This window comes from Erigeron canadensis, chromosome 6 (genome assembly GCF_010389155.1).
Source record: "Erigeron canadensis isolate Cc75 chromosome 6, C_canadensis_v1, whole genome shotgun sequence".
NCBI lineage: Eukaryota > Viridiplantae > Streptophyta > Magnoliopsida > Asterales > Asteraceae > Erigeron > Erigeron canadensis.
In genome coordinates, this window is record NC_057766.1 from 34,101,638 (window position 1) to 34,124,707 (window position 23,070).

The window sequence follows — 23,070 nt, forward strand, 5'->3', positions numbered from 1 at the left end:
AAGTGTCCCTGTTACTTGAATAGGCAAAAACAGAACAAATTAATACAAGTATATGAAACATTAATTTGGCGACCGTGTTATAGCCAACCCGGCCGTCGGATGATCAAACTGGCAAAGTCCGCACTGCAATGTAACTTAGATCGGCCGGCCCTTAATACAAGACCGTTTACTTGATCAAAAATACACATAAGATATACATAACAATAAAAAGAAGAATGAATAGAAAAGCAAAGCAGTTTTTATTATTGAATGGGTAAGACTCCATTAATGTATAAATTAGTAAATGGAATAATAACACCATAATAAGATTATTAACATAAACAAATAAAGGAAAAACATATATAATAAAATATCATCTCTGATCCCATTAATTTGATAAGTAATAAAAATCATCATTGGGAATGGCCAACTAAATACCATCCATCATCATCAGCAGCAGCAGCAACGTCATGCAAATCTGCTCCCCAACACAATCCTACGTCACAATATTCTTCTTCTTCCTCTTCTTTATTCCATATCATCGAAGGAAACGCGTACATATCCGCCACGTAACCAGAATAATAACGATCATTAACAAAATCCTCAAATACCATATCATCAATGTAATCATCAATACCGCCGGCTAAGTCAGCAAGTACACCGGTGGCCGAAGTACCAACAGGATAACCGATCTGTCCATGATCCGACCCGATTGATCGCATCTTCATTGTACCTTTGGTCTTGTCTTTTGACTTTGTTGCCGGATGAATATGACAACCGAGGCATTGTGCTTTACCGCACTTTCCGGTGAACTTGGACTGGTTCGTAGGCTTCCTTGACACCTTGGTGAATACCCCTTTAACCAACGCTGAGTCAACGGTTTTCACATGTCGTTTACTTTGTTGATCATAGGGCGATAAGGGATCCGGCGGGAGGATCGGGTAGCTCCGAACCACGCCGTGTTGACGACCCTCTCTCTTCATTGGTTCGTTTGTTGATGAGGACCGGTTAATGAAGAAACCTTTTGATATGAACTTATATTTATAGATGAATAATAATAATGAATGAATAATGAGAGTGGTTTAATAATTTACTTGGTGAACAAGGTGCTAGCTGGTTTGGTCAACTTTACGTGGTCAACAAGGGCATAACTTGTACTTTGTTTTTCAAAAGTTGTACAGTGCTTTCGCATCTGGATGAGAATTCTTTTTTTTTTTTTTAAGTTTGATAATCAACTTTATTATTATTATCTTTTATTTACTAGTAAAATCACAATATCATAAATCCCGGCCGTTTATTTTTCAAATTTAAAAGATCAGAATTTTTTTCATCTAATTTACGGTAAAAAAAAAAAAACCTATATATGTACTGTATTATGTCACTTCTACTAAATTATAAAACATTTGCCCGGAACTCAAAATACTCTGTCACTTATTCATAATATCCTTAAAAAAATCTCAACTACACATCCTTTTCTCTCCTCAAATCTTAAACACTCATTTTTCTCTCTCATAAATAAATCATTTTATTCCTGTAATTTATTCAAAATCTTCTATCTCAAAAAACCATACATCAATAAATTATAAAAATTATATGGGTGTTCTTAAAATTTCATGCTCTTTCATTAAAGATGTCATTCGATTTACTTTCTAATAAAAATTTAAATCCGATGGTGGAACTCGTACGGCTAAGGAATTCGGTTATCACACTCTATGACCTATCAACCTATCACCTTAACATCTCACCGCCGCAACTTATGAGTACTTTCCCTGGTTTTAAATAAAAGAAAACTATCTAAATCTTAAACTGAGCAATGAAAATTAAAAAAACTTTGGAGCAACATACAGAAATCTCATTGAATGTTATGTATAAGTTTGATTTCACCAATATATTTCCACCAAATTCTTGATTATATTTTAGAGTTAATTACTTGATATGTATATAATTTTTGTCTTTTTTTTATAAGACCTTTAGTTAGTATATATTAAATAATTATATACCTTGCTGTTCAAAAAATAATAATAATAATTATACACCTTCCATAAAATTTAACGTGAGCTTTTGACATAAGGAGATACAATTGTTCTATATACATCATTTATAATTTACTTTTTCTTATTAAAAACCCGTATATAATCTCATCTTAATATTATAAAACATAACGAAAAATTAATATAATCTCACACAGTTATTGATTTTCACCAAAATCTAATTGTACTACAATAATAATTGTCATAAAAATAATTTACAAAGGCGCGTTAGAAAAATATAAAACCTTTACGAATCGATGAAAACGTATTGGTCGTTGAATCGAATATTTGATTATATCAGCTCTAACAAACCCTAAGGACTGGTTGGATCACCTGCCTTTGCTCTCGTTCGAAACAAAACAACAAAATGATGTTATGGTTTCCGTTTGTGTTCTTACGGCCGAGATTTACATAAGCGGAGGAGATATTTATTATTTATTATTTTTATTTTTATTATTGTTATTGTTGTTACTAGATTTTAGACCCGTGTCCAACACTGGACATGGGATTTACGATATTAACAATATTATATCTTCATACATTTAAGTCATAAAAGCTTACAATTTTAAAAAAACACGGTTTTAAATGTTATATTTTGCAAGCTGTATTACAATAATCATAGGTTCCTCAATATCATTATATAATAATTTCTCCATTATAATATATTTTAAAACAGATGTACTCATAATGTGATATTATTAGAAAAAATAATTAAGAACTAAAATATAAACATATTTGTGATCCCGAACTTGACATTCAAGTATATGTATTTAATCATGATGCGCGTTCATAATACGCATATGTTTATTTTCAATCACTTGTTCTATGATAATATGATAACAATTAAGATTGTTTTTATATTCTTTGATAACAATTAGGACTCTTCTAATATTTGTTAATAAGTCATTAGATTTTCAAATAATTTTTTGTAGAAAATATTACATATGTTAAATTTTTTTTATTTAATTAAATGATTGTAAATTTTAAAAAATTCTCTCAAGTTGATGGCTAAAAATAAATATAAATTAAGTATTCAGGGCTAAAAAGTGTAAATTATTGATGGAAAACAAAAAAATGTAAATTAATGAGACTTTTTCTACAAATTAATATAAATATTAATATAATAATATATTTGGATAAAGATTATTAGGATTTTTAATTTGTAGTTTATCTAAATGATGACATCATCAAAAGTCAATTTGATGAAATCGAACGATGTGATTGGTTAATTAGTCATTAGTTCAACTGTCTTATAGTATATATTAAGATTAAGATTAAGATTAAGATTGTTTAAACAAACCAATCCTCTTTTTATTTTTGTTTTGTTTTTTTTAACCACTAGGAATAAAAGACGGAATGGATTATTAGTCTGGTAATTTTTTCAAATTTTAATTATTAATTAATAGATTCATGATAGTTATTTTAAATTGAGCCAAACACATACTGTATTTTTAGATCAACTTTGATGTGTGATCCAAGATTATTATTTTTCCAATTTTATAATTAAGTAGTCTACAGTTTTCAAAAAAAAAATTAACGATTAGAGATTGCATTATTTAGATTCTTACTTTTAAATTAATTCAAACGTTTTTGAATATGTTTATGCCGAACCTTAAACTTTTAATTAAGAAAAATTAATCTTTATTAAGTAAGTTAACACATGATTGTGGGAACTTTATGTAAAATAATTTAGTTTGCATTTTAAAAAAAATTCTCCCAATTAATAATTGAAGTTTATGGGCCTAATTTTCACTAATATATATAGAAAAACAACCTTTGCAATTTACTCTTCGATCTTTATATGAGATGTCTCTTATGGTTTCATTTAAAAGAAAAGTTAAATATCATAAGACTCACTGTTGTAAAACTCACCGAGTCGAACCGAGTACTCTCTGGGTACTCGCTACAAGGTTGGGTGCCGAGTCAACCTGATTCGGCCGATTATTCCGAGTACTCACCGACTTTACCACTTTGACCCCCGATTACTCACCGCATTGACCCGATTACTCACAACTCACTAGTCGACCGACCTGGGAACGCATAGCGACTTCTGCAACCTTGATAGGACTTCATTCTCAAGTTTTATAACTTGAAAAAAATATTTAACCATCTCCCCGCACAACACCATTTCACACTAATCATTCAATTTCATTTTGACCTAGCTACAAGATTTATGAGTTTGGCTCGATTAAACAAAATAAAGCCATAAAACCAATTATAAACGACCTCATCAATGATCTTGAACAAATTAAAACCAAATAAAATCCAACCAACCTTGTGACAAGGTTGGTGGTGTGATCATAATTCACATAGACGATCACCGAAAGTTTGCTCACTTGTGGTCGCGCAATACAGTGGATATATATAAGTCAGAGCCGACACTGCGCATACATTATAGCAAAAATATAACCGGTGACATCTATGAGTATATGTACATAGGGTTATTCCTTTGGTGCAGCAGAGGTAAATTTCTTTTTGCAAATTTTTATCTTCTAGTCTTAATTAGGGATATATCTTTGACTTTTCCGTGGTGAATATTGCATTCTGAAGACCAAGTTAGCTAGTTATGATTTTCTTTTGAGTAACCACTTCTCTTTGCCCTGAAAGCCATTATATCTTCAATGTTCTTATAAAAGCTCTAAACCTCTACTCCATAGATCACATCTATATACGGTTACCTGTACACGTATATTGACAAAATTGATGGCGTGTCGGTAATCTTGACTTTGTTAACTTGCTTTTCTTCTTTTTCCTGATGTGGCACCGAGAAAGATAGTTGTTTGTTGACAACGTTAAAGATTATATTAAGTGGAATTTTCTTGAAAGTTTGAGGGATTTAATGAGTGGAGACAAAGATTGTTAAAAATTTAGACGATATTAGTACCTTGTGCATTTCCTACTTGACTCGTTTTGTTCAAGTCTCAAGTGAAACTATGAGAGTTGTTCCCATTTTTTGCACGTGCCCCCCTAACTAACCCGTGAATAATCAGACTGACAAAGGATTTCCATGCCATTGCCTTTATGCATGATTTACCTTTCCGATAAGATAGGCTTAATCTTGAATATCACAAATAATTTAACCAATGATAATAAAATTAGATATACTATTAATCTTAATGCAGAGTTAGTTTAGAGGCTTGTGTCTCTTGAACAGAATTCAATGTTCACATAAATAATTTTAAGATTTTAAAAGAAATGAACTTTATTTTAAGTAATTTTATCTTTGAATTACTCATCATTACCAAAATTATCCTTAACTTTTTATGTTGCCCTTAATGAATTATAATGTACACTTTAAACCTTTATTTTAATAATTAACACTTTAAGTTCTTATTTTTTAAAAATTTTCACCATCACAATTATATCAAGCTACACCAACCATCATCGACACCACTAAACCGTCTTCCCCACCACCGCCGCCGCATTGCGCGAGTACCATGCTTGTTTGTGATAATATAAAATTACATTAGAATTGAATAAAAAATATAAATTACTAGCCTAACTAAAAGTTTTAATTACAAATATCAAATAAATAATCAATATAACTGTCCTTGTTGCAAAAGGTAACTTCCAATTAATACAGTTTTTTGAAGTTATGAGTGTTTTTTAAGTGGATATTTAAATTTTGATTGTGGATGATCTACAACGATATAATAACTAAAAACATATGAATTGTATTATATTAATATTACATAAAGCGGTTGGCATTGTAAGGTTAAGAGTGAGACGTTAGTGTGGTGTTCGGAACACCGCCGTCAACGAAAAAATATGCGTGTGGTGCCGGTTTGAGTGTTAGAACCACTCATTTCAAAGGTGCATGCGTGGTAACTTTTTGCACATATATATATTTTTTTTTGTCTTTCCCTATCTTTTATTATTAATATTATAAGGTATAATGTGGTGTGAGTAGTGGATGGGTGATGGGTTGTCATTTGCCGACAAAAAATGGATTATGGTACGAGTGATTGGTGAGGGATAACTAAGGTGGCATAAAAAGATTGATCGAGAGTAAGTCTATAAGTGATGGGAAAGTTGGAAAAGGTGAAATGCAAATCCTCTACGACCATTTATAACCGGTCACTTTCTTCACCTACATTTTTTCTGACACATAAAAGATAATATATACTAAATTTCCCAAAATTCGTAAATAATTTATATTTTTCAAAAAGAAAAAGGAAAGAGATCGATAAACATTTCTATAAGTAGACTACCCCTTTCGAAGCAGGGGCAGAACTACATTGTTTATAGGGTAGCCCGGGCTACGGGTCCATTAAATTCACGTAGTTCAAATTTTTTGAAAAATTATGTAATTTTTATTGGTACTACGGGTAAAATAAATATGAGATACCAGTCATGTAACAAACTTTAAACTTTTGAAACATTTTTTTTATCAATAAAACTTATAAAGATATATATTTACAACTAAATGATAAAGTAAAAGTGCCAAAAATCTTAAAAGTCATTAAAAATAGTCAAAAATCTGTTAAAAAAATGCTAAAATTCGTAACAATTTAGTCGTTAGCGTTGTTATCGTTACTTTATGTCGATACAAGGCTAGTGGAAAAAAATCGTGTTACGGGTCACTTCTGATTTTGGTCCCGCCACTGTTTCGAAGGCCATTAATAACAAAGTAACAGACACACCATTAATATTTACCTACTCTCTCCATTTTCTTTTCATATACTAGCATTGTACTCGCGCGATGCGGCAGCGGTTTGGTGGTGACGACGATTGGCGGTGGTGACGGTGGCCGTGGTGGTGTTGTTCATGGTGGGTGCAACTCTGTAAGTAATTTGTGTAAATGTAATTGATGTAAAGTGATAGTAGATATAATTTAGAAGATAAAGGATTAATGATATAAATTAATTTATAAAGAGTAAAATGATAAATTTTCATCTAACACTTTTATGAGAGAGAAATTAATAATTATTATAAGATAGTTTAGAAAGGGCTCATTTCCATCTTATTTGTTCTGTAAAAGTGTACCTAAACAATCCCTTTTAATGCAAGTTACTTTGTCATCGTCCTTTGTACAGTAGTATATAACCTGAATTCATACATTATTGAGTTGTTGGTTTCAATTCTATTAATTGTACGTTATATATCCCCAACGTGCCAGAATAATAACGATCATTAACAAAATCCTCAAATACCATATCATCAATGTAATCATCAATACCGCCGGCTAAGTCAGCAAGTACACCGGTGGCCGAAGTACCAACAGGATAACCGATCTGTCCATGATCCGACCCGATTGATCGCATCTTCATTGTACCTTTGGTCTTGTCTTTCGACTTTGTTGCCGGATGAATATGACAACCGAGGCACTGTGCCTTACCGCACTTTCCAGTGAACTTGGACTGATTCGTAGGCTTCCTTGACACTTTGGTGAATACCCCCTTCACTAAGGCCGAATCAATGGTTTTCACATGCCGTCTACTTTGTTGATCATAGGGCGATAAGGGATCCGGCGGGAGGGTCGGGTAGCTCCGAACCACGCCGTGTTGTCGACCCTCTCTCTTCATTGGTATGTTTGTTGATGAGGACTGATTTGTTACGATGTAGCTAGAAACATTCTGATATATTTATACAACAATAACTATAATTATAAGGGAAAAATAAGAGTCTTTTACTTGGGGAACAAGTAGGTAGGTTGTTTGGTCAACTTTGCGTGATCTACAAGTGGATAACTTTCTACTCTGTTTCCAAAAGTTGTACATTGCTTACTCATCTTTTTTACGTTTTTCATAGTAAAAACTCCTATGTAACTATATTTATTTACAATGGTAAAAATATAGAAACAATTATCCTGTATTTTTTTATTCTTAATTTTTTTTTTTTCAAAACGGTATGTTAGTTTGTTAGTGATTCGAACCCGAGCGGTAACATCCATGAGGGCAGTATGCTAGCGGTTAGAACCCGAAAACACCCCTGGAGACCAAGGGTGCGATAACACGGCTCGCACGTGTCTGAAGAAGTAAATACGCGAGACTATGGGAAATTGAGATTCGATCCTTGATCTTCCATTCAATTTTTTTTAAAAAGATATGAATCATTTGCTCACAAGGGAATTTGGCTTACGTTGTCTTAATCAGGTTCGCGCTAGAGAGCTCGCTCACCCTCAATACCTAATGGGAGGCCCCAACTAAACCGTTCGAAGACACGACATTTAATTGGATAAAACTTTGTCCACTCTGCAGAACTCAAACTTGCTTCATTAGAGGACTTTATTTGTGAAAGTTATTGAAATGTTTTTTTTATGTCTTAAATTCGAGACTTCCAGCATGTAAAGCTGGTTACAAAATATTCTTATTTTATTATATTAAAATGGGTATAACCCCATTTTAATCTGTAACACCAGATTAAAATAACTATTAATATATGAACACTTTAAAGTATTCATTTTATAAATACGTTTCATACTTATTTAATACTATAAATATGCTAAAAAACTTTAAACTTTGTTTTGAAGAATGTTATATTTATAATAATAAAAAATTAATAATTTAGATTCTTTATAAAAAAAATGATTAATTATTCTAAAACAGTCAAAACATAACATGTCAATAAACTCTCTTTCATAATCTATCTCTTAATTCTGTACGCATGTTTGTAGTATATAGTAAGATTACAAGTTATTAACTAAATTACCATAATAACCTTAACTAAAATTTTTAATTACAAATATCAAAGAAACTATAGATAAATTTGTCGTTGTTACAAAATGTCTTCTCGATCCAACACCATTTCAGACTAATCATTCGATCAATTTCCTTTTGACCTACAAGATTTATGAGTCTGGCTCTGTTTAAAAAAAAAAACATAAAACCAATTATAAAGGACCTCATCAATAATGGTCTTGAACAAAACCAAATGAAATCCAACCTAGCTTTGATGGGAAAATTAACGTTGGCAATATATTTCCTATCCATTTCAATTCATTCCGATAACATCTTTATGACGAATGTAAGTTGCTCTTTTATTTCTTTCTTTGATTTTCTTATGAATGGAATCAATCAAAAGTTTATATGGTCACCCTTATTAGTTTATAAATCAAAATCTGATTATTTTAAATATTGGACATTTTTCAAATGTAGAAACCTCAGCCATTGCCTAAATTCGGCGAATGGGATGTAAAAAATCCCTCATCCGCAGATGGATTCACAGTAATATTTGCAAAAGCACGCGATGAAAAGAAAACCAATGGAACCGTTGCAAGTGCACCACAACGGATTAACAACAAAGGCCCCTCTCCTCCACCAGCACCACCTCCTAATAAGCACGAAATGGAGCCAACGGTAAAGAATGTTGAACCTTAATTACCTTTTTCATATCCTGTGTATGTTGTTAATATATTTTTTTTCTTTACATTGTTGCAGAATAGATTTTGTTGTTTTTGAAAGTTATTAAAGTGCACGGCATTGTCAACAAAATTATGGTATATAGTTCTTGATGGATTCGTTAGAGCTTTGAAGATGATGCTAGTTCGTTAATGGTGATCATAACACCAAGGTTGGGGTATGTACGTTAATTAGCTAATTTTACCATCTCTTGTGTGTATCCAAGAGATGCAAGAATATGTCTCGTTTGATTAGTGAGTTATAGGGTTAACTTAGTTAGATTTTTCGATCAGACATTTATTTTCTTAGTCATTATATCTTTACGTCTAGATATAATTTGTACGACTAAAGTAAAACCCACGGTTAAATTTTTTAATCGTACATCACTTAACATGTTTCACAATTTTATTTCATTGTACAACACTTTCAAGTTACTAGTTGGTGTATGGTTAAAAAAACGTACGTACCATAATATATGGATCATCACCCAAACGATAAGCGACGAGTTGTTTACATTGTTTGTCACTACTAGATATTGAAGTTGACTTCATTTTAATTTGCGCAATGCAACCATTACTATTAGAGGGTGTTTTTCTATACTTGAAGCTGGTGATCAAAATAAATGAATGCAATATAATGTTTACACTTCTAGGAGCTAGGTAAAAGTAAATACTAGACCAAAAAAAGATACTAAAATCAAATCAAAAACCAAAAAGACCAAATATCGAATTAACGATTTTCGTTTTCAAAACCAATCTTTTTGGTTCAATTTTCCATTTTAATTAGGTGAACCAATCAAACCGTAAACATAAATTTCAAAATTTTCAAAGACATTCTAAAAACCAAACGGATTCTAAGTGGTTTTTCATAGATTTCATTCATTTCTAAAATTTTCATTGAACAAACGCATCCTTATTTTACACACAAGAATACAGAGCCATTTATGAAAGTCGATCTACGATTTTTGTAATCATATGGGACCTCAAAAATTAAAAGGTCTCTATATTTTATACCAAATATATATTAGATTCATACTTAAGAAAATTCGAGTTGAAAGGTTTGAAAACTAAATTAACTCTACACTTAACTTTCAACGGCCACCATTGAATTTAAGCTTAATTATAGTATATATTTAATTTAACTAGATGGATACCCGCATAATGTAGCGATGGTATACTGTGACGATGGGCGGAAGTGACAGCGGTTGATGGTAGTATTTTTCATATCAACGTTAACAAAATTGCGGGTTACAAAAGAGGGACAGTGGTTGGAGCGTGCCTGATTTTAGGGTGGAGATGGTATTATGGAAATAAAAAATGTCCAAGGATAAATATGATATTTCAAAGACATAAATAATTGACGGGGGATTGCTTCATTAGAAAGTATAGATATAAATTAACGCTTTTTAATATCTGTAAAATACCTCCAAAGTTTAGACCAATCCTAGCTACGACCCTACAAGAATACTTAAAACGTTTATGGGACAAAATCTAGTCTTTTTTTTTTTTTTTTTAAAATATATATATACATTCGGTGAACGGCGCCCAATTTATTCGTTAGCTAGCTCGTTCTTTTGTATTTCCCTTTTGTCCTTTTAAATAAAATGAAATACAAGTATACTTTATACAACATCTTTTTTGACTTACCAAAGTACTAAACAGATATTGTTTCTGGATAATTCCTAATGAACCAATGAACTAATTAAGTTGCTTTCTTATCGAACCCAATTAATGTAGAATCCATTTTCAAACTTAACTTATAAATCAAACTATTTCAGTCACTTATGACTAATTGACTAAATCGGCTATTCAATTATGATTATCTTGAAAATAAAATAAGTCGTTTAGAACAAGTTGCAAGAGTGCAAGACCAGTGCCAATGGGCTGTTCGGTAGTGTTTGGTGTACTGTTATTAGTGGTTTTTCAATTGATTTGTCAGTTTGACATCATTTAGTTAAGTAGGTAGTTTTTTTTTCCGGGTTACCCGAGACACATAGCAATACGTAAAATTTTTAACTATATGAAGTCGTAATACATGCATAACGATAAATATATCACAAAAGCGTACCAAGGCTAAAACGTATACAACGAACAATAAAAAGTAGTGCAAAATACTATTAAAAGGCTAAGTTTTTTGTTATAATAGAAACAACGTTTCATAGTGTTATATTCTTCTATTGGTCTGTGATTATTCGGTTATTGGCAACTAATATTATTTGTTTCTTTGATGGCTGAACTTGAAAAACGTAAAGCTTTGTGGTAATAAGTTAAGAAAATGAAACTTTGTTAACAAAAGTTATGTGGTAAAAAGTAATAAAAATGAAACTTTCGTGTCGAAAGTAGAAAAGAAAAATTATAAAAAGTAACAAAAACAAAAACTTTCGTGTGAAAAGTTAAAAAAAATTGTAAGTTATGTGCGAAAACTCAAAGTTATGTACAAAAACTAAATAAAATGAAGCTTTTGTGACAAAAGGAAAAAAACCAAAAGTTATGTAGTAAAAATTGTTAACAAAAGTTATGTGGTGAAAAGTAAGATAATAAAACTTTCTTGGCAAAAGTTAGACTAATAAAAGTATAAAAAGTAAATAAAACGAAACTTTCGTGCGAAAAATAAAAGAAACGAAAGTGAAGTGGCAAAAACTTTAGTAAATTTATGTGATAAAAAGTAAAAAGAATATAACTTTCGTGACAAAATTAAAAAAAATAAAAGTTTAAAAATTAAATAAAACAAAACTTTTGTGTTAAACGTAAAAAGGTTAAAAGTTTTGTGACAGAAATGTTAAACAATCCAAGTTACTTGTAGCTATAGAAAAACTATAAAGAAAGTTTGTGTCAAAAATAGAAGTTATAAAAGTTTGATAAAGGTTTTAAAAAACAAATAAACAAAGTTTGTATTAAAAATAGAAATTATAAAAGTTTGGTGGTGAAAGTCTAAAATCCTAAAAGTATACTTTAGCTAAGATGACTTTAAATGTTATATATAAATAATAAGTAAAGCGACGAGTTTAGCAACTAGTTCGTAGGGTCCAAACTTAGATACGTGTGTATATGGATACTTGTTAAACTCTTACTAATCACGAGTCGATTCTTACGAGTTAAGTCGATTTACACCGAAAACGAATCGATTTATTAGGTATCTCGTTAAGAGTCTAGACTCTTACGATTCGTTGTGTGAATTTGGATCGAGTTAATACAAGTAACAAATTTATGATTGTTGGAGTTTGATACAATGGTTATATATTAGATATTACGGAGTATATTTATATATAGTTACATTATTTTGTGTGCTATATATGTATTTTTTTGATACTTTTAATACAAATTTGGAGATTAACTGTATGTTTATGACTCAAAATTATGGAATATGTAATCATTTTGTAAATGAATTAAGTTAATCAACTTATATTTTGTTTCAAAAAATATCATATATATATATAATTATACAATATTATGTACTATATAAAATTGTCCTAACTCTTACGAGTCGAGTCACGTTTCGAGTCGAGAGTTAAAAAACCATATTTTCGAATTAAGTAAAGTTACAAGTCGACAACCATGTATCTACCAATAAACTAAAACAGGATTGACATGTTCTTGAAACGATACATGACGTAATCCTTGATCAACACATGTCTTTTTAATTTTTTATTTTGTTAAATGAGTTTTTTTTTTAGTTATATATAAATTCAATTTTCTTGTTATACTTATAATTAAACTTTAATTTTTGGCTTATTAATACAAAAGACATTATAATCTTATTTGATTGATCGTTTTCTCATTAATAAATTGTGTTTTTTTTTTCTTTTTGAATTCTTTAACTCCTATTACTTGCATAAGTTATAATAAGTTATTAACATGAATATTTCAAAATTTTGAGTTTACGATCCGAAATCACAAGGCTATTTGTCATTATCCATTATGCTTACAAGTTCCGTTTTTCATGTGGTTCTAAAAATTTAAAGTAAATCCAAAATTTTAACTAAACATATATTATATTTATCATTACTGTTAATTATAATTTAATTTCAATCATCGATTTACTATAACAAAAGTTTATTTCATACTCACCAATCATATACGAAACGTATTCAAATTTTTCTATAATCCAATTTATACATACATCACTTTAAAAATGCTAATGCTAATGTAACATTAACATGATACAATTGATAAAAGGCATTGAAGAAAGTTATTTTGAAAGCCGTCATGAGTCATGACATCGGGTTATACAAGCACACAACTATATATAGTGGGCCGAAAATAGTACTGGTATAAAACTAGTCGTATATAAAGTCGTTTCGCTCTCAAAACCATTTTGTTGAACCCAACCTTTTACTTTTCAACGCACATTCTCAAACACTAAACCCACCTCTTTTCTTTTTTCTGGTCATAAAAAAAACACACTAAACTGATACGAGTAATACTATTATAATAATCTGCTCGTTAAAACCTCTATCTATCTATGATATCAATACTCATGCCTAAACTCATCATCATCATCTTCATCAATATCTCAAACTAAAAATTAAATCATTCGTTTCCAAAATATTAATTAATTTAAATAATAAAACAGTAAGAATAATGAAAGATCGGCGGAAACGTGGCCCTATTCTTCTCATCTCTCGCTTAGCCTTAGCTTTCCTCTTCTTCTTCTTCTTCTGCCTCTCCTTTCCAACTTTCCGTCTCCTCTTCACCGGTATCATCATATCCTCTTTCCTTCCTTAATTACATATCACTTTTTATATCTATATCCATACATATTTTTAGCATATGTTCACAAACTAAACGTACAAAATTAGTAATTCAGCTTCTTTTTATATGTATATATATTTAATTTCTCATTAATCCTGATCATGTTATATATATGTGGGTGTATGTATAATGAGTATTGAATGAGATATACTAAACATTTATGAGCCAGCTAATTTACTAATTTTGAAGCTCCAATTTATTAATTTCTGAATATATATATATATATGCATGTATATGTATTTGTATATACACTAGTGAATTATTAATTTATTTTAATTTTTAATTTTTTTTTTTTTTTTTGAAACAGAAAGGTATCATCCGTACTTGGTATCATCATGGAGAGCATCACCGGCAGAGTTTATATCAACTGATTTACCAGCGGCGCGTGATATACACGTGGCCGAAACGGTATCCTTTCCAGACCAGGTATTAATATTACTAAAATACCCTCGGTTAAGTCCTCTGTTAACAAAAAACGAAATCACCTGTTTATATTCATATCCAAACACGTCTCACCGGAAGACTTTTCCGTTATCGGTCAACGGTAAGTATAAGGATCACCAAATAGTTGGGTGTGAGGTTCCGCCACGTGGCGTGACGCTATTAGTTAGTTTAGTAAATGGATATAAAAATCTAACTGTGGGACCTACACATGACTGGAAATCGTTAGCATATGAAGCTGTGATTGATAGAGAGAATGAGAATACGACTGTTGTGTTTGTTAAAGGATTGAATCTACGGTCAGGAAAGGCTGAAAATGCTTCTAGATATGAGTGCGTGTACGGTTCAGATTTAAGTAATAAGGAATTGATGGTGACATCACAAGTTGTATCTATAGCTCAAGAGATTGTACGGTGTAGAACACCTTTGAATATTTTAAATGGCCCACAAAGAGGGGAGGTTGGAAGTGTGAAAGTTTCGGTGAAGGTCAGAGGGAAGGGGGTTTTGGGGTCAATAGCCCGGCCCGAGTTTTGGGCCGGAGGTGGTTTGATTCGTGATCAGATGTGTGTATGTACTATGTTAAGAAACCAAGCGAGGTTTTTACGCGAGTGGGTTATTTATCATGGAAGAATCGGGGTTGGGCGTTGGTTTATATATGATAATAATAGTGATGATGATATTGAAGACGCGATTGATTGGTTAGTTGATCGAGGTTACAAGATTAATAGACATGTGTGGCCTTGGATTAAGACTCAAGAAGCTGGGTTTGCACATTGTGCGTTACGGGCTAGGGATTTTTGTGAATGGGTTGGGTTTATTGATGTGGATGAGTTTTTGTATTTGCCGTCTGGGGTACAGCTGGGAAATGTGATTAGCAATCTAACTAGTAGGGCTGAGGTTGCAGAGTTAAGAATATTGTGTCATAACTTTGGACCATCGGGTCTGAAAAAAGTCCCTCCAGAAGGAGTGACAGTGGGATATACTTGTCGGTTGGGCCTTCCCGAGAGACACAAGAGTATAGTCCAACCGGAGAAACTGAACCCGACATTGATCAACATGGTGCATCATTTTAATTTAAAAGACGGGTTCAAGCATGTGAATGTGGACAGAAATTCGATGGTGATTAATCACTATAAGTTTCAAGTATGGGAAGTGTTCAAGGAGAAATTCTACAGGAGAGTAGCCACTTATGTTACTGATTGGCAACAAAAGGAAAATGTTGGCTCTAAGGATCGGGCCCCTGGTTTGGGAACCCGACCCGTTGAACCAGATGACTGGTCAAGTCGGTTTTGTGAGATCAATGATACAGGTTTAAAGGATTGGGTCGTAAAGACGTTTAATGACCCATATGCGGGTATACTACCATGGCAACAAGAAGAGATAGTTTTGTGAACATTTTATGCTTAATATTGATGGAGGCATTAGATAATTTGATCAAAAGATTCAAAACTCAATGTATAAATGATACTGTGGTATATTATAATCATCAAATGCGTATATATATAGCGTATACCATGTTTTGTTTATGGATAATTTGAGTAGCAAAAGGTGAGAAATAAGAACCTGTACTCCACTTTATATGCATAGTTTACAAAACATGTGGAGCATCTTTGACAGAGTTTAAGGTATATGGATGTATATGTTAATAGGTCAGATGTCTGTCCTAATCGGATAATGTATTCAAAATTATTGAGCATCTTTGGCAACTTTTGTGGCTTGTGGCATTGTTTATTTTACTGAATTTAGGGGTGACATACCATAAGATAAAACCAACAGAATGTAAATCACATGGTAGTGTTGCTTTCTTTCCACTCTTTTACCTTTTCTGAACCTTTAATATGCCTAAGTTTTAGAACAAAACATTAAAACCACCAGAATGGATGTCAAACCAATGGTACAAAGTTACAAACATATATTAATTGAAGGAAGGAAATGCAATTGAATGATCATCTATAAATTGTATATTAAAATTTTCGTATAAAATAAGTCATCGATACACCAATGATGTGTTTTTGATATGATGGCATCATTTCTAAAAAGAAAGTTTTTGAATGGGGATTCCTTAAAGTTTTTTTAACTTTAGGGATAAAGTTTAAGATCGATCTTGACCATTGATTTTGATCCAAAGATCAAGATTGATTAAACTTTATCCCTGAAGTTATTTCTAACTTTAGGGAATTTTTTTACATAAACTTTTTCTCCATTAGAAAAAATTATAATGCATCGTTATATATATCATATCTATGTGGCGCATATATACTACTAGTCATTTTTTTTCTCAATTACTCATTCTTTTCTCTCTTCTCAAATCTTGACTTCTTATTTTTTTCTCACATCCATAAATCATTTTATTCCTTTATTCATTCAAAATCTTTTATCTCAAAAACCATACATCGATAAACTATATAAATTATATGGGTGTTCTTAAAATTTCATGATCCTTCATTAGAGATGTCATTCGATATACTTTCGACGAATTTTTAAATCCGAGGGCGAAACACGTATGACTAAGGCATTTGGCTATCACACCCTATGACCTATCACCTCCAATGACCTATCACAGTCTATGACCTATCACCCCCACCATCTGACCGCCGCAACGCGCGGGTACTTTGTCTCGTGTTAAATAAAAAGTAAATAAAATTCAAATAGATAAACCTTCAAGAAAGAATTAGCTGCCTGGACAAAGAACGAAACATATGAAGATTAACTCCATATCAATATCGATTCCAGTTAACCCTTTTTTTTCAACTTCTTTTTTATTGGCCAATTCGTTACTTTTGTTTATTAATTTGTAATAATTAGTTAAATAAAAAACTTGCAGTATGAAGAAAGAAGGAAAGATGTCAGATGATGAAGATACGAATTCTTACCTTTTTCTCAGGTTATATATTTATATGTTTATCCAAAGAAAGAAATGAAGCTCAAAAACAAATATACAACATGTTTAGAAAAAAGCTCAAAAACAGATATGTAGATATAGTAGAAACTTTTTAAAAAATTATAAAAATGCATATCAATTCATCAACAAAGACCATTTTGAATGTTTTGAGATTCTTCAGGTAGTTTTAATCCGAAACAGTCCATACATTCACAACACGGAGTCGTGGATGCTGGTTAACATGTGTTAGGTTAAGATCTTCAAGATGAACTAACGTGGTCTTATTTTTGTAGTCGAAAAAGAAGCGATAATGAACCTATAATATACAACAAATTAAATTAAAAGAGATGAATAATAATAATAACACAAGAATTCAATGACAAATAAAAATGATTAAACATAAACAAAAATATATTTTAAAAAACCTTTTTTGTAGTCGAACTTTTTTTTTTGGAAAATAATCGTAGAGATTTGCTTTCTATTTTTTTTTTCAATTAATAGATCGGCCTAACAAAGTTTTAATTAAAAAAAAATTAAAAAATAGATGATTAAATATGAGAAAAAATTAGGCTAAAGGAGAGGGATCAGAAGTGTCAAGTATACTCAGCCTCCTCTTTTAATTATATTATAGATTTTGTATGATAAAGAAATTTTATGTATAGGCCATTATCTATACTACTCAATAAAGTAAACTACCTTTCTCTTTTTAAATAATTAAAACTTTGAAATGACCATATTACCCCTCTTCTTTATTAAATATCTTCATCTATTCACCTATAATATCATTAATTAAATAAATTACAACATAGATCATTCAACCCTTAAATAATCATTTTAACCCCTCTTACATCAATTAATTTACATTCACCACAACGCCATTAATTACCACCACCGCCGCCACACATCTCCGCCACCACTGCCGCCGTCTCCACACCTTCGTCGCTACCACCGTCACCGCCGCATCGTGCGGACATCCGTCTAGTCTTTTCTAAATGTAAAGAGTCGGGCGAGCAATGGTTGTGCAAAAGAGTTAAGTTTGCCTTAACATTTTTGACTACGGGAATTGAAACAAGTCAGCTCATAGTCTCAATATGAACAAGTCATCGCAAGTGTCCTATAAAACAGATGTTGTCGGGTTTTGTTACATATAGTAAACCTTTCATAATCGGTAACAGAACGGATGATTTTGATTGGATGAAAACACTTATTACAACCACGTTGTAGTGGCAATCGAAGATGACTTCTTAACCATAGAGGATTATTAGGGTGGACGGAGTGGAGGGGGCACCGGACCGGTACCGGATGACACACCGCGCCGACCCCTCGGTACCCTTTGGGTGGGGAGGAGTCTGGGCACAGTTTGCCGGTTTTGCTGCCGCTTCTTGTGACCGTTGACTGCTTTTCCAATGTTTTTTTTCTTTTTTTTTACTAAAACCAGGATCGATATATATATATATATATATATTAAGTTGCAGGCTTTGGAGTTTGGAGAAGACAAAGTCAAAGAGACAAACATATATTTTCAATTTCAACCCTGAAACTTTTAGCTATTTACTAGAATGGTCCAAAGTGTGTTTTTTTTTGTTTTCTATACATTAAATTATTGTTATTATTTATATTATTAATATTTTGATTGGTTTATAAAATTAATTACAGAAAATTTAATTACAGTTATAAAAAGAAATATTAGTTTTATATTAAAGTAATTTTAAAAAAAAAAGAAATATTAGTTTTTGAAATACAAAGTAAATTAAATAGAAAAGGATGGGGAGGGGAGGGGTGGCGAGGTGCTCCTAGCATTAGGGGAGGGGAGGAGAAGAAAAATCGGGGAGGGAAGGGGAGGAGTGGGCAAGCTCTCCCCCCACCCTTATGCTTACCGAAACTCATGTACCAAAAATATAATACCAAGACAACAATTTAAATGGGTAAAAGGAAGGGGTTATATATTTCGAGTGCAAGCTCTGGAAAATACCTTGGATCGAGCAGTTTGACTCATTTCACGCATTGTTCATCGGCCAAGATTATCTGCCCTACTCCCTTGACACATTAAGGGTAAATTACTACTCAGCCATTTGAGTAATTGAGTCAATACTTTTACGTACCTCTAATGTATGATATCATCAAATACCTAATTACGAACACACTCGGAATGGTCGCCAATGGGTTGGTGGTCCATTGGTATTTGGTATTTGGTAAGGTCTTTGACCCCGGAGAATCCAGCAAGGTTCATATCTCACTTACTACATTTATAGAAATGAATTATTTAGGGGGTGTCGAGAGTTCTGAGTTTTATCACAAATATATCACGAATTAGTGGAACCCACGTTGCAAAAAAGGCAATGTGCCATTGGTTTTATATCATTTGGAACTTCCGTCTCAAAATACCTTAATTGGTAGGTATATGCACATTTTAGCTCCTGGGTATTCACTAAATTTTTACATTAACTTACTGTAAAATCTAGTGTTTTCTTTTTAAATATGTCTATAATAGAAATAAAAATAAAAACTTTTGTTCCAATGTGTACATTACATTTTTGGGTAATAATCGGAACAACAGCAACGTCGCTGCTTTCTGCTCTCACATTGAGTATGTAGTAATGATATAGACTTTAGTAAATTATGATATTCATATAAGAATACAACTCAAGTGACTCGAATTGCTTAGTGCTTGGAAATTTCCACATGGATTCTTGATGTATGGTCGTGATTGAAGGTGAAAGATTGATGATTTAATTGCAGCTGCAAATTATCTACACATATGTTTGTTTAACTAGACTAAAGCCTGCTTTGAAACATAAATTGTTAACCGTTTCAGAAATCAGATTTCAAATTCTAAAAGTTGAATATCTATACTTAATTGTTAATTTTACAAGATCATACTTAATTTTACAATCTAGAGGGACCATTTTAATTTCCGCTTGTAGCATCGAATATCAAATGATACTCAATTCTATGTCTACAAGATAAGAAGATACTTATGCTAATGTTAAGGCAGGGAAAAGAAAAAAGAAAGTAGAATAAGAAATTTGAGGGAACATCGATCCCACATCGATGGGAAGATAAAAGCCAAAGGGGAAGTGGTGAAGTATAAAAATTGAGAGAGGCCATTGAGAAAAGCACTTACCTGGACGGGGTCGATGAATGATCAAGAAGGTTCATGGCCTAGGTTTGTGACCTCCATTGCACTTTACGGAGGGGTGCCTACCTAAGGTCGGCCCAAGTGGTCGAGCCTACGTCATAATTTGTGGAAGAGGGGGCTTGCGTTCGCGCAGCCCCCGCAATTATATAGTTTTAAATTTTTTTGTTAGGTGATTAATGAATACTTTTAAATCTACTTGTATATAAAGGTTTTCTAAACTTAATTATATGTTAAAACTTAGTCGATGGATGCAACAAACAGTTGTTATATAAACAAGATGACAAATGTAGTTATAAGATAATCTTATAGCTAAAAGGGATTTATATGTTGATGCCCATGATAATTGAACTACCTTTAAATATTATTAGAAGAAATAAAAAGGAAGAATATTGAGGGGAAAAAAGTATTAAAAAAAAAAACACAAGCTACATATGTGTAAGCCCCTAATTGATAGCTCTTAATAGTAATTACCGGTTTACCTCACAGCTAAAATTTGCTGCCTTCATATATAATTTATAGTGCTGGAATTTCATTGTTTTACTAGTTTTCTGGGTAACATATATGGGATGTCACATAGATGAAATTAATCACATCAACCCATCTCACTTGTACTTAGGGGCAACCTTATATAAGGAATCATCTTCAGGAGAATTAGTCTTAATCAGCGCCACAACAGTAAAAACCATTCAACGACTAATCCCTTTAAATCCAACCTTATACCATGACTAGTCTTGGCCTCACATTTTATTTAATTCTACATAATTTAATAACAACTAAATAAAACACTAAAATCAAACACACCATTCATTAAAATTAAAATATAAAATAACAACATTCCTAAATAAAATCGAAAAGACACTAAAATTAAAAAAAAAAAAAAAAAAAAAACAAAAAATCCAAAATACTTACAAAACAAAAAATCCAAAATACTTACAAAACAAAAAACAACAATCTGAAATACTTAAAAAATATATAACATAAATTCATGACGAAGGAAGACGCCATATATGATCCGTAAGATCGTGACGAAGGGCGTGATGCACATGTCGGTCACGAAGCTCCCTGTTGGTATGCTCGTGAACTGTCATCCTCTCCTCGAAAGTACGTTGACCAAAAATAGGTGGTTGGATTAAACCGTCTTCCTCGAGTGTGCTTATGGCGTGTCCCGAGTCTTCAACTACCATGTTGTGCAATATAACACATGCGTACATGGTTCGACAAATCCGGTTAACGCTTCTAGCTCTAGCCGGTTGGGTTAGAATATGCCATTGATTTTGATGAGATCCAAATGCACGTTCGACATCCTTTCTCGCACTTTCTTGATATTGTTTGAACTTTTTCTTCTTGTCATCTTGCGGGCATGAGTACGACTTAACAAACATTAACCACTCTGGGTAGATACCGTCTGCGAGGTAGTACCCTTTTCTGTAATGTGTTCCGTTAACCGTAAACGAAGAACTTGGAACACGCTCCTTGATGATTTCCCTAAGTACAACAAAGATTAACACACACACACACAATGTTTTTAAAGACAAAGAAGAAGTACCTAAACAAAGGGGAATTATTTAGCACATTTATGTCATTGTTGGATTCCGCTGTACCAAAATACGCATGCCAAATCCATAAATCGTATGAGACAACTGCTTCAAGCATGATTGTTGGATGGTCGTGATCACTACGCGTGTATTGCCCTTGCCATCCCTTAGGACAATTTCTCCGAGGCCAATGCATACAATCGATGTTCCCAAGCATCCCCGGGAAACCATGAAGCTCTTTGTGTTTATCATACAATCGATCTATATCCTCTGGTGTTGGTCTGCGCAAGTACTCCTCTTTGTATAGCAGAAACACACATTTGCAATAGTCGTCTAGGAATACTCTACTCGTTTCCTCTCCAATCTAAAGATAGTCGTCAAGTGCATTAGGGTTGTATCCATATGCCAATTGATGTATGGCAAACACACACTTTTGTATTGTACTAAAACCCACCCGTTGTTGCCCATCAACAAGCTTGTCTTGCAATCTTCTAAAATGCTCAGGCACAGGACCTGGATTTCGAGACGGATACAACATTATATCATTAACTATGCGCATGAACAACGGTCTCGACATTCGAAATCGGCGCCTAAAATACCAAAGCGGGTACTTTGCATCTTCAACAACATAATCCGCCATTAGTTGCTCGTTGGCGCTTTCCCAATCTCTTCTTATGAGGGTACGTGGTATACGTGGTCGTTCAGACGTTTCACCTTCCTCAAGCAACTCAACACAATCCGACATGATCCCCATAAACTCCTCATCATCGGAATCTTCTTTAAACAACTCGGGTCTCATAAAAGTGTTCAAACATGAAGGAATTTGGAATGACATAATGATTTTAGTGAATAAAATGTTTATGTGTAAGTGTAAAGTGAATATGGGAGAGATATGTGTGAATAATAGTGAAATGGTAGTATATAAAGCCTTAGAAAGGAAAGTAACCGTTTTGGGACCAAAACTGCCAAAGCTG

General features: G+C 32.4%; 5 protein-coding genes and 1 non-coding gene across 6 annotated transcripts; 3 read left to right on the top strand and 3 right to left on the bottom strand.

Moving 5' to 3' along the window:
• Positions 1 to 236: 236 nt before the first annotated feature.
• On the bottom strand, positions 237 to 1,008 carry LOC122605033. Its single transcript, XM_043777902.1, has one exon. The coding sequence runs from the start codon at positions 960 to 962 to the stop codon at positions 393 to 395; it is 570 nt and encodes a 189-aa protein (XP_043633837.1). The 5' UTR covers positions 963 to 1,008; the 3' UTR covers positions 237 to 392.
• Positions 1,009 to 6,917: 5,909 nt separating this feature from the next.
• LOC122605034 lies at positions 6,918 to 7,572 on the bottom strand. The gene has a single exon (XM_043777903.1). The coding sequence runs from the start codon at positions 7,532 to 7,534 to the stop codon at positions 7,070 to 7,072; it is 465 nt and encodes a 154-aa protein (XP_043633838.1). The 5' UTR covers positions 7,535 to 7,572; the 3' UTR covers positions 6,918 to 7,069.
• A 1,361-nt stretch (positions 7,573 to 8,933) lies between these two features.
• On the top strand, positions 8,934 to 9,473 carry LOC122605035 (protein NOI4). The gene is made up of 3 exons (XM_043777904.1): positions 8,934 to 8,975; positions 9,107 to 9,307; positions 9,389 to 9,473. Exons 1-3 carry the CDS (start codon positions 8,967 to 8,969, stop codon positions 9,407 to 9,409), a joined length of 231 nt encoding a protein of 76 aa, XP_043633839.1. The 5' UTR covers positions 8,934 to 8,966; the 3' UTR covers positions 9,410 to 9,473.
• Positions 9,474 to 13,733: 4,260 nt separating this feature from the next.
• LOC122603956 (glycosyltransferase family 92 protein RCOM_0530710) lies at positions 13,734 to 16,118 on the top strand. Its single transcript, XM_043776824.1, has 2 exons — positions 13,734 to 14,044; positions 14,408 to 16,118. Exons 1-2 carry the CDS (start codon positions 13,930 to 13,932, stop codon positions 15,931 to 15,933), a joined length of 1,641 nt encoding a protein of 546 aa, XP_043632759.1. The 5' UTR covers positions 13,734 to 13,929; the 3' UTR covers positions 15,934 to 16,118.
• Positions 16,119 to 20,538: 4,420 nt separating this feature from the next.
• On the top strand, positions 20,539 to 20,701 carry LOC122606387. Its single transcript, XR_006324898.1, has one exon. It is a non-coding gene; the product is annotated as a U1 spliceosomal RNA (small nuclear RNA).
• Positions 20,702 to 21,544: 843 nt separating this feature from the next.
• Positions 21,545 to 22,931, bottom strand: LOC122604763. Its single transcript, XM_043777631.1, has 3 exons — positions 22,551 to 22,931; positions 22,108 to 22,460; positions 21,545 to 22,046 (listed from the first exon to the last, which is right to left on the bottom strand). Exons 1-3 carry the CDS (start codon positions 22,929 to 22,931, stop codon positions 21,545 to 21,547), a joined length of 1,236 nt encoding a protein of 411 aa, XP_043633566.1.
• Between the last annotated feature and the right edge of the window lie 139 nt (positions 22,932 to 23,070).